This window comes from Typopeltis vanoorti, chromosome 3 (assembly GCF_054136105.1).
Source record: "Typopeltis vanoorti isolate ZY-2024b chromosome 3, IOZ_Tvanoo_1.0, whole genome shotgun sequence".
Lineage (NCBI taxonomy): Eukaryota > Metazoa > Arthropoda > Arachnida > Uropygi > Thelyphonidae > Typopeltis > Typopeltis vanoorti.
The window spans coordinates 48,343,396-48,356,388 of record NC_143551.1 but is presented as its reverse complement, the minus strand read 5'-3'; the positions used below and the strand labels follow the sequence as shown (position 1 = coordinate 48,356,388).

Genomic DNA, 12,993 nt, shown 5'->3' with positions numbered 1-12,993 from the left:
ATTTGTTCATTAATGATATAGGAAAGGATTTGAGAAGAACAGTTCATTTGTTTGCAGATGATGCAAAGTTGAGTAGGGCAATAGTGATTGCAGATAATGTCAAAATTTTGCAGGATGATTTGGATAGATTGGAGGTCTGGACTAAGGAGAATCGATGTCAATTTAATGTGGCAAAATGTAAGGTTATACATTTTGAGGTGAAAAGTTTAGCAGCAGTTTACTACATTGGTGGAACTATACTCCAGGAAATTGATGAGGCACGAGATTTAGGAGTGTTGGTGGATAAGGAGTTGAAATTTAGGGGACACATTGCAAAAGTGGCCAAATCAGCTCATCAAATCACTTGGTTGCTGAAGAATACGTTGACCAGCAGAGACAAGCAGGTTACTGTTCCTCTGTATAGAATCTTGATAATACCCCATCTCGACTACTGTGCCCAGATTTGGTCACCGAGGTTTTTTCTTGATGGGGAGGAGGTTGAGAGGATCCAGAGGTGAGTGACCAAGATGATAGCAGGTCTGTGGAATGAACCTTATGAGAACAGGTTGAGGATTTGTGGGTTGCAAAAATTGGTTGATAGGCAGAGGAGGGAAGATATGATTGAGACATTCAAATTACTGAAGGGTTTCTATAAGATTAAGTGAGAAGATATTTTTGAGAACAGGGCTGGTTGTGGAAGGACTAGGGAACATCCATGGAAACTGGGCAAAAGTGTGGTTAGTAAGGGTGTTAGAGCTGGGTTCTTTACTTTTAGAGTGATGAATGAGTGGAATGGGCTGCCAGAGTCTGTGGTCGATGCTATGACAGTGAATGAGTTTAAGGCGAGGTATGATAGATACTGTATGAATGTTGAATAGTTGTGATGAATATGATTTGGGGGCTCCCTCGATGAGTCTAAGGAATACCTGGAGTTGCCTGTAATAATAATAATAATAATGACATTGCCATTGATGCCATCTGTCTGTTCATGCCTCTAATCTCTCTCAGGACTCTCATATCTGCGGTCTCTAGTCTTTGGTCAAGTGTTTTACTTCTGACCAGCTCTCAGATCCATAGGTTAAAACTGGTTTGAACACTGTCTTGTATACTAATTTAGTGTTCCGACTAATTTCTCTCTTATTCTATATGAATTTATTTAATTGACTGCCTACCATACCAGCTTTGTTGATTCTGTTGTCTATTTCCATATTTAATTTACCATCTTCACTAAAAATCGTGCCTAAGTAGCTGAAATGTTTTACTTGTTCCACAGGTTCTCTGTTCACAACACAGTTGACCTTTTCAACGAATCTGACTATTTTCATTGTCTTTGTCTTTTTAATGCTGACCTTCATACTATATCTATTACAACAGTTATTCAATTTAGTCAGGGAATCTTGCAGACTTATAGCGGATTTATTTAGAAGTATAACATTGTCCGCATAAAGCAAAGAGCTGACATTAACATCTCCAATTCTGATATCATGTTTAATACCACTCTCCTTCATAATGTGATTCATATAGATAATGAATAACAGAGGGGATAATGTACATCCTTGTCTCACACCAGATTTAACATGAAACCATCTTCCTATACTTGCTTCAATTCTAACTGCTAACTTACAACTAAAATAAAGACTAAGTAGTGCTTGATATAATGCCCCATTAACACCATATAACTGTAACATATTGAATAGCTTCTCTCTTGGCACCTTGTCATATGTCTTTTCCAGATCGACAAATGAAATACAGATCTTTGTTATATTCCCATGCTTTCTCGACTATTTGTCGTAAAGTGAAGATCTGATCCTGACAGCCTCTATTTGGCATGAATCCAGCTTGTTCTTCACCAAGCTTTTCTTCCACAATTCTTCTCAACAGTTTCTCAAGTATACTTGCATAGATCTTGCCAGGAACACTCAGAATGCAGAATGCTCAAAATGCCAATTTATTTAAATCATCTTGTAGGATATTTACATCACCTTTATCAACTATTGCTCTCCCACTTGTTTGATGATGTTTTGCATCATCAGCAAACAAATGAATATCCCTCCAAAATTCTTCCATATGTCATCAATATACAAATTAAAGAACAGTGGTCCTATTACCAAAATCTGAGGTACTCCACTAGTCACCATCATTCTTCTAGACTCCACTCCATCATATACTACTCTCTGGTGTCTTGTCCATCAGCCATTCCCCGGTCAATGCTACTAGCCTAATATCCATTCCTATTTGTTCCAGCTTTTGTAATAATTTTCCATGTGGTATTCTGTCAAGTGCCCTGGCAAAGTTGATTAGTATCATGTGTAGCCATTACCTTTATCCAATTCTGCTGTCATTTTATTATAAAATGTGAATAAGTTATTAATACAGGACCAACCTTTCACAAAGCCATTCTGCTCACTATAGAGTATTGAATTCCTATTTACCCACTGTTGTATTTTACCTTTCACCAACTTTTCCAATACTTTAACAACTACTCCCAATATATTAATTAGTCTGTAGTTTGCTACCTCTGTCTTGGAGCCACCTTTATGAAATGGTGCTATCTTACCCTCTTTTCCACTCCCTTGGAACCCTGCCAGAGATGAGACTTACATTGAACAATTTCGCATCTGAGGATCTGATTGTCACATAGATATTATACTTTTCACCAGTTTTGTGAGAGTGACTATATAGTGCTGACAGGGAGGATGAATAGGCATGCAGAAGTATCAAGGCAGAATGAATTTGTGCAAAATTACAATGCAGGTGTCTATAACGGGGAGGCTCAGGGTGGACAGGGGTACACAGCATGAGAAAGGTGGATGCTCCAAGAGGAGGTGAGCATGTGTAGGCAGGAAAGAAATGGGATGACCAGGGATCAAGAGGAAACAGTTGGAATTGAAAAGGGTTTTAGAATGAAGAAGAAGAAAGGAAAATGGCCCCAGTCCAGCATGGAGAGATCACATCGAGTGAATGATATCAGTGGAACTAGCTGTAGATCCAGAAATGAGCTGTTGTGTTTGTATACAAATGCTAGAAGTATAAAAAATAAGGCAGATGAAATGGATGCACTAATTGCATCTGTTCACCCAAAGATTGTCGGAATAAGTGAGACATGGTTGAAAGAGGAGGACATCCTGACAGGAATAGAGATGGAAGGGTATGATGCGTTTCGTGAGGATAGAAGGGGGTAAAAAGGGAGGGGGTGCTATTGATGATAGAGAAAGAGTTATGTCCATATAAAGTAGAGATGCAAGAAGGAAACAGTGTCAGTAGTTTTGAAGAAGTATGGTGTGAGACAGAGGTGAATGGAATCAAATACTTGGTGGGATGGTGTTATAGTACCAGGTAATGTCAATGGTGATGGTGATAGTGGAATGTACAATCAAATTAGCCAAGTAAATAAGAAAAGGGTGATCATTATGGGTGATTTTAATTATGGCAATATAGACTGGAATGATGAGATAGCAACTGGAAGTAAAGAAAATGAGTTTCTTGAGTTTTTGAGGGATAACTACCTCAGACAGTATGTAACAGAGGGCACACGAGGATTCAGGGTCTTGGATTTGGTCATCTCATCAGAGGATGTAATTATAAATGAGGTGTCAAATCATCCACCAATTGGTGAGAGTAACCATGAGGTGATTACCTGGGTGGTTGCCAGCAGTGCGAGGACCTCTGTGAGAAAGGGGTATATGTGGAACTACAATGGGAATGATTATGAAGAGCTCAGGAGACAGCTTGCGGGTGTAGCATGGAATGAGGAGTTCGCTGGAAAAGAGATCAATGCAGCTTGGGAGATTTTCCAAAACTGTTTAGTAGATACAATGTCTAAATGTATTCCAAGGGTGAGAAGGTTAAATAAGGTCGGTGTGAGATGGATGAATAAAGAGATTAAGCATGCGATACAGAGAAAAAGGGCATTGTGGAGGTAGCATAAGAGAAGTGGAAATAACCAATTTCATGAGGTCTACAAAGACCAATCAAGGAGGATGACTTGGTTGGAGGGTAGCTAAAGCGAGGTATGAACAGCAGTTGGCTAATGAAGCCAAAAGGAATCCTAAGGAGTTCTTTCGATATGTAGTCAGCAAAAGAAAGAATAATTATGGAAGGATGACATTGATTGGAGAAAATGGCATAAAGACAGCTGATGCAGAATGTGTGGTGCAGATACTTAATGAGCAGTTCATAAAGTTCTTTCAATCTTATGAATGTGACTTTATGCAGGAATTGAGAGCAGTTGATAATGAGGAGGAGAGACTGACTGTAGATGAGCAAGAGGTGTATGGGGAGTTGAGTAAACTAGATGTTAATAAGGCTGTGGGACTTGATAACATATCACTATTTATTCTGAAGGAATGTGCCAGGGAGTTGACACCTGCCTTGACATATTTTTTTAATATGAGTCTTGCACTCGGTCAAGTTCCTAAGGAGTGGAAGGAGGGCAAGATTGTGCCACTTCATAAAGGAGGTGATCGAACTCAAGCATCAAACTATAGGCCTATCTGTATGTCAGGTGTTGTGGTTAAGTTGTTGGAGAAGCTTGTGAGAACTAGGATCCAGATTTGGGTTGATAACAATGGTATTATCTTTGATGGACAGCATGGATTTGCTAAAGGGAGGTCATGTTTTAGTAATCTACTTACTTATTACAATAAAGTGACTGCTTCCTTGGACAGAGGAGAAGGATACACAGTAATATACTTGGATTTCACAAAGGCTTTTGATAGAGTACCTCAGTGATAGGTTGACAGTCAAACTAGAGCAGATGGGGTTGGATATTAGATTAGTGCATTGGATTGGAGACTGGCTATCTGATAGGTATCAACAAGTTGTGTATGGGGGTGCAATATCCAGGAAAAGGAAAGTCACTAGTGGAGTGCCTCAGGGATCTGTTTTAGGGCCATTACTATTTAACTTGTATATTAATGATATTGGCGAAGATTTGGATGGAGATATTCAGTTGTTTGCAGATGATGCAAAGTTGGGACGAACCATAAAGAGTAGTGAAGATGTTGTGGCCTTGCAAGAAGACTTGAATAGATTGAGTGATTGGGCACGGAAATGGGGATGTGAGTTCAATGTTGCAAAATGTAAGTTTTAAAATTTGGAAAATAAAGATGGGATGCAGAATTTATGCTTGGTGAGAAGAATATATTGTTGGAGGTAGAGGAAATAAGAGATCTGGGGGTGATAGTGGATAAGGATCTAAAATTTAGGGGACACATCGCTAAAATTGTGAAGACAACACAAAGGCTTCTGGGAATGATGTGGATGACACTGACGTGTAGAAGTAGGGAGATTCTTGTTCCGTTGTATAAGGCCTTGATTAGGCCACACATAGACTATTATGGGCTGTTGAGAAGATCATATACTAAAAGGCAGACAATCAGATGCTAAAAAGGATCAGTAGAATTTTAATGCTCCTTAAGGATAATATTGACAGAAGAAAGTTGAGATACTTTGGACACATTGAAATAGAAGAAGGACTTCTCAAAAGAGCAATAGAAAGTAAAGTTCCTGGAAAAAGAGGAAAGGATAAATCCTTAAGAGATGGATGGATGGGTTATCTGAAGTGATTGATATTCAGAGAGTTGAAGCCCCCCCCCCCCCTCAAAAAAAAAAGCATATAACAGGATCACATGGAGAGGGCTGATGTAGTACATTACCGAGCAACAGAGTGAACATATGGCATCTGATGATGTCCAGTAAATATCTGTAGATGGATGATGGAGAATTAATATTTCCCATATTTAGGGAAGTTTCTTGCATGTGTATTTATTTAAATTCAGTTGATTTCTGAGATTTTAATCCTTTTTAATCTTTAGTTTTTGTAGTTTTTCATCCTTTCTCATTGCTATTTATACTCCATTAAACTCCAATTTGATGTCCTCCCAGCATTAAAGCATGCATTTTTAACACATGGATTTTTAAAGACATCTAACAGGATGTCACATGACAAGTAGATATTGGCATGAGTTTGGATATGAGATTAGTAGAATGGATTTGAAAGAATTCCTGATAGCTATCTGAAAGTTGTATATGAGGGAGCAGAAAGGTTGCAGGTGTAGTTTTGCAGAGTTCAGTATTGGGAACATCAGTACTGTTCTTTGTGTCAATGATATTGTCACTGGATTGGATTCAATGGTTTGGAGATGATGTAAAGCTTGGAACTGTTTTAGTATTAGTGTGATGTTTTAGCTTTTCAGGAGGATTTGAAAAAGCGAAAAGTGGGCAAATGATTGAGCTTTTCAGCTTAACAGTTAGATGTAAGGTTTGAAATTTAGAATCCATAGATGGGATGCTTCATACTTACCTGGTGGAGTTAGACAGGAAGAAGTGAAGGAAGCATGAGATCTTGGGGTGATTATGGTTAGAAATTTGAAGTTCAGGAGATATATTGTAAAAGTAGTGAAGATATTAAGGAGTACATTGATCAGCAGAGATAAAAGCGTCATGGTTCTTCCACTGTATAAAGCTCTGATCAGACCATATTTGGATTATTGTGGTCAGATCTGGTTACTGGAATTTGAAGGGGATGAAGTAACCTTGGAAAGGGTGCAGAGACATAACAAAAATTATATCAGGACTGTATAATGTTGGTTATGATGATAGACTGAGGTATGCAAACTACAGAGTTTGATGAATAGAAGAGAAGGATAGGAGGGACGTGATTGAGATTTAAGTTCTTGAAAGCTAGTATTTATTGCATTGACATTGAGGATATGTTTCATATGGTAGAATAATGGAAAGGAACAAGGACAAGAGGCTATCCTGGCACACTGCTTGGTAACTCCTATAGGTAATGATGACCTCGCCATTGCTTCTGCCTGGTATCTCCACCTCTGGGCCTGGCTCCCACTGAAGAGACCTCAATAAAGGTCGAAACTAGTGTGGGTAGTTCCCCCCCCCCCCTTAATGCATAACATTATACATATCCGCAAGGAGATGTGTTTTGCATTATGGGAGATACTGAGATAGGAGTGATGTTAGCTTGGTCCACCTTTGCTATGAGTTGCCCGGTGTTGTACTACCTTACCCCAGTCCTGAAGATATTTTCAGGTGCAAACTTTGTTTGCTCATGCTTGGATAAAGGATTAAACTAAATTTATTATAGGCTATCCTGGAAGTTGTAAGAGGAAATAGTAAAAGTAAGAAATGAGTTTTTCGATTGAGAGTGGTAGGAGCATGGAATGTATTGCTAAGTGAAGAAAGATTTGAAAATTTACCTTACAAAAGGTCTCTTTCAAGCATTATCATTTTTAAGTAAGATCATGGGCTCAAGGGAATATTGTAATTTGTGTATTACTAAACCCAGAAACAGCAGGAATAAGGGGAAAAAGCTTTGGGGATTGGGAAGCTCAACCTGTCAAAAATCAATCTAAGAAATTCATTTCAATAGTGCTGGACAGCTCAATGGTCTCAGTGAAAGTAATTCATTACAAAACTGTAATCATGTATCCCCAGGTTTAAGGTAGTAAGTAATATTATGCTATCATTTCTTCAATTTCATAGATGTTCCTCAGAATAATATATAATTGCAAATCAGTTAATTTTCCTTAAGATCTGATTTGAAAGATTTACTAGCCTTTCTTGTTTTAATACAGCAGGCACCACTAGTCTTAATTCTCTATGGAATCTTCTTTGATGATCCAAAACAGATGACTCTTCTTGGTGTGATATTGTCTTATTCACATGGCAGCACTTTGACTGATTCACTTTTCAATGAAACAATCAGGGATCGATTCTGTATTATTCTTTAATGTCTCATCTCTGACAATAATATAAACTTCAGTTTATTTTTCTTGCTATTTGACAATAACACTGATTCCAAAATGACAGTGGCACAGATCCTATACTCCTCTGTAATTACTTCATTTGGAACATTATCATGTAATTTCCTTAATAGTTCTACTTTCATATATATAAAGATATTTTTATTGACTACCTAAACATTTGTTTTGGTTAGACATGCTTAATAACTACTTCATGGCTATGAAGTACACAAGAAATTAAATTAACTTTAATTATTAATCTTTTGTCTTAATCACTGAGGCATCTTTATATAAATCACAATATGATTAAATTGCACACAAAGCAATTGAGTAAGTCTATGGTGTTTTACTTACCACAACATTAGGATCAATAGCACTAACAATGGCTTTATCACAGGAAATGCACCCATTTTCACCAATCGTATATTCTGGACCTAAGCAACTGAATCACAAAAAAGAAATAAAAATTTTTCTAAACAGTTTGGAAAAATTCAATAAACCAACTGAGTCTTTTAAATGTCAGATATCTCACTAAAAACTTGCATACAAAATCAAATTAAAGCTCTTCATTTTTTCTGCAATAAATTCTGTACTGACTATATTTATAAAATTTCACATTTTAAGTGAAATTTATATAATCAATTGTTAACAAATAAGATATTCAAAGTTAATCTAATATCCATATAGTTAACACAGACTCTATTAGGTATGAAGAAATTACTAATTAATAGCTATTAGTTTTGTGTTCCCTGTGATACACTTTTCAAGAGAATTACATAAAGTACTTAATATCAAAGTAACAAGTTTGGATAATGATCTGAAGATATCAAAAAATACCTCACCTCTAAATATAACTTACTTCCAAGAATTTAAGTTGCTCCAAAGATACACAAAATTGATGTATTCTAAGTCTACCTTGCCCAGGAGACATCAAGTTGGTGTATCTCTGTTGTCTCTGAGTCACCTATTATCTCTCAAACGTTCTTGCAGCGGTCTCTCAGATAGGCAATATGGATTCGTAAGTGAAAAGTTCATACTTCATTGACAAAACTAAGAATTTAATAATTATTAGAGCATCTGTCCTACTAGCATGCCAAGTGAAGAAATCATAGAATCATTTCCACGGGTCACTTAGGGGTCAAAATCAAATAACTGGGAGGAGACTTCCACATCACCTTAAAGCAATGCAGAGAACTAACTGGGGCTTCTGACCTAATGTACAATTCTCTCACCCTCAGGTGGTGCACCCCCCCATTAATAGATATCCACCAGGTGCTGAACAAATGTGGATAGGCTAGTGATTTGAGACTTAGCCAACTAAACTGTACTCCTATTGGCTTAAACCACAAACAATAGGATGATGCAACATGATGGGATTTCATGCTAGTGGGGTGCTGTCGGATAAAACAAGGCCCTCATTGTTTTCATCAGAAAACCAGGGCAAGTAATGAAAAGTCAGCTACTGGAACAGATTCAAGCTCAACATCTAGAAGAACAACAACAAATCCAACATCAGAAGAACTGAAGATAGCAACAATCAGTATAGGGAGTATCAATGGAAATAAAATTGAGCTTGCAGAAGAATGGAAAAGTACCACAACTGGCATCATTGAAAACAAAAATAGGTGAGATATTACTAAATAATAAGTATAGGATGTTATATATGGGTAATAATGATCAAGGAAAGGGAGGAGTAGTGATAGCATTCAACACCAAACATGGAGATGAACTTCTTGATTGGAAGGTAGTTTCAAGTAGTGAAAAGAGTTAGAAGGTCAAGAAGTGAAAAGGTGAAAAGTTCATGTGGGCAGACTTCAAAATGGGGAAATGGACAATGAAACTTATTTGTGCTTAATGGTCCCACAGAGGGTTCTCCTGAGTAAGAAGTGGAGAAATTTTTTGAGTATTACAGCAGGCAGCAGACATAAAGAAAATGGAAAAAGTGGAAAAAGTTGGGGATCTAAACAACAGAGCATATCGGAAAGTGGATCCCACCATGCATATAGGAATGTTTTGGGAAAAATTGGAGAAAAGGGCAAGGCTAATAACAATCGTATCAGCTGGATTTCTACTCAGGTTTTGGACTAGTCATTACTAACATCACGTTCCAACATAAAGATGGCCACCAGTTCATGTGGAAAGAACACACAAGAAAAGTTGTTAGTGATATCTTCATGCTGGTTCAGGATAAGAGTGTGTACAGAGGATTTGAAATTGGAAGTGACCATCACTTAGTTTTAATTAGGATGAATATGTAAAAAAATAATTAAAGCTGAGCAGCTTTTACAGGTAAACTGTGGACTCAACTATATAAACATTATTGAAGAAACAATGAAATAGTTTGAAACAAGAAGCAAACCTTGAGCCTCAGTAGCAAACTCTGAAGAAACAGCATTGATTGATTCAGCTAGAGAGACATGTGGTGAAGTTGTTTGCAATGATAGAAAAATAAGAACACCATGGTGGACACAAGTTAAAGAAGCAGTCCTGGAAAAGAAGAAAGCATACTGAAAGTGCCCTAAAAATAAATTGGCAGATGCCCTAAAAGAATGTAGAGAAAAATGTAAGAGAGCTAAGCTATGTGTGAATGTAGCTAAACAAAACAGTTGGAAAACTTCAGTAAGAATATAGAAAGTAAATATCAAGAAAGTGGCAAAATATTCTTGAGGCTATTGAAAAAAAAGCTTAGAAATGGAGGAAAGAGTGCTGTAAAAGGAATTATAGATGATAAAGGTGACTTGAAAACTGAAGATAAGGTATCCTAGATGTACGGAGTAATTACTTTGAAAGACTGTTAAACGAAACAAGCAGTGTAATACAAAGTTTTCAAGAGAAATGCAAACAGGAGTAGATGATATTCAACCAGAAGTGTTTAAATATAGAGGTATAAAAGTTTTGCAGTGGTTAATTGCAAAATTATTTCAGAGTACATAATTCAGAGGGCCTGGTCAGAAGTTTTGAATTCCAGATGATTGGAGTAGAGCTCTCATAGTATCCATCTATAAAAAAAGGGAGGATTACAGAGGAATTTCTCTACTATATGTTCTAGGTAAGATTTATGCAAGCATACTTGAAAAGAGGCTGAGAGATACTGGGAGAACAACAACTGGGAGATTGTCAGGATCAGATTTTCATGTTATGACAAATAGTTGAGAAATCATGGAAATATGACAAGGATTTGTACTTAAATTTTGTAGATCTAGAAAAGGCATATGACAAGTGCCCAGGGGGGGGGGCTTTTCAAAACAGTACAGTTGTATTGGGCAAATGGAACATTATACAAGGCAATACATAGTCTATTTTTAAGTTGTAAGTTATCGGTTAGAATTGAAAGAAATACTGGAAGATGGTTTGATGTAAAAATCAGGGGTAAGACAAGGATACACATTGTCTCTACTGTTATTCATCATCTATATGGATCAAATCATGAAAGAAAGTGGCATTAAACCTGATATTAGAATTAGAGATTTCAAACTTAGTTCTTTGCTTTATGCAGATGATGTGGTCTCTTAAACACATTCAGTGCAAGTCTCCAGGATTCTCTAACCAAATTAGAAGGATGTTCACAGTGCATGGGAGATAGTCAAGGGGTATTTGGAGGAAGTAATTTCACACTGTATACCCAATGTCAGAAGGGTAAATGAGGTACAGATAATGGATGAGTACTATTGTTAAGTATGAACTGCAAACAAGGAAAATGTGGAGAGTATATAAGGAGAAAGGTGATCAGCTAACTCATGAACAGTACAAGAAAGATTACCAGCATGGTAAGGAAGGCAAAATCAGATTATGAGAAGAAATTAGCTGAACAGGCAAAAGGAAATCCCAAAGGTTTTTTTTTTTGTTGGAAGTTTAATCCAGAGTAATTTAATAATAAGGCGAGACACCTTTTGGCAACTCGTATAGGTAAATATGACTTCTCCATTGCTTCCACCTTGGTATCACCACCTCTGAGTCCCACTGATGAGACCTCAATGAAGGACGAAACCAGTCTGGGTATTGGCCCTTCCCTTAATGCATAGCATTATACATGTCTGCAAGGAGATGTGCTTTGCATTATGGAAAATACTAAGACAAGGGGCAATGAGAGCTTGGTCCACCTTTACCACGAGTTGCCTCAGTCCTGAAGATACTTCATGTGCAAACTTTGTTTGCTTACACTTGTCTATAGGATTAAACTAAATTTATTATATGTTTTTTTTGTTATATGACAAATAGGAGGAAGAATGACAATGGAAGGATAACTTTAATGAGTGCAGATAGTAGAGAGGTAATGGAGGCACACGAAATTGTTAAGGTACTGAGTGATCATTTTGCAAAGGTATATCATCCAAGTGAAGATATTGTTATGACGGAAGTGACAATGACTGATGTAAGAACAGAGGCTGAAGAATTGGAGATGCTTAGTATATTCCAGAATCTGAATGCAAATACAGCTGTGGGATTGGATGGAATATTGACTCGCGTTTTATGAGAATGCACAAAAGAACTGGCATTGCCCTTGACTAAACAGTTTAATTTAAGTCTCAGCTCTGGCAAGTCCCAAGAGAGTGGAAGGAAAGCAAAATAATTCTTTTGCATAAAGGAGATTAAGTCAGTGGCAAATTAACTAAGTAGCAAATTACAGACCAATAGTATCTCAGAGCAGTGATAAATGTACTGGAAAGGTTGGTTAAAAAGAGAATTCAGGAATTGGTGGATAAGAATATGATACTCTATATCGTGGCTTTGTGAAGGGTTGGTCATACCTTAGTAATCTACTAACTTTTTATAATAGAGTGACAATTAAGTTGGATAAAGGGAATGGCTATAATAATACTGCTGGATCATTGTAAAGAGATTTGACAGCACACTGCATGGAACTCTGTTATGCAAACAGAGTTCTATGCAACAAATGGATGGATAGGAAACTGGTGATATGGAGAAAAGTGTAGCTAATGGACAGATACCAAAAAGTAGTGCATGGAGGGGAAGGCAGGTGACTACTGGTGTGCTGAAGGGCACTGTGCTTGGATTACTGCAGTTTAATTTGTACATAAATGATAAAAGAAATAATTTGAAGAGAGATACGAGGCGTGGCTATTAAATAACGAGACAAGGAGCTCTGTGCATTGTGTACTCGTAGCAGTGGGATGCACTTGCACTGTGAATGACCTTGAAGGTTCTAGAAACAGTTGTGATAAGCACTGTTCGCTGTCACTCGTAGTTAGTCTGTAGGCAGTTATAAAAGAAGTGTGTGAAGTCGCTTTGC

At 37.3% G+C, this 12,993-nt stretch overlaps 1 protein-coding gene across 3 annotated transcripts in view; it reads right to left on the bottom strand.

The window, feature by feature from the left end:
- Positions 1-12,993, bottom strand: part of LOC150108109 (epidermal growth factor receptor-like) — a 495,579-nt gene that overhangs the window by 135,088 nt on the left and 347,498 nt on the right. For all 3 annotated transcript variants that reach the window (XM_090415594.1, XM_090415593.1, XM_090415595.1), the window contains one exon: positions 8,097-8,184. In XM_090415594.1, the coding sequence (XP_090271720.1) occupies positions 8,097-8,184 (88 nt within the window). The remainder of the gene's footprint in view (positions 1-8,096; positions 8,185-12,993) is intronic.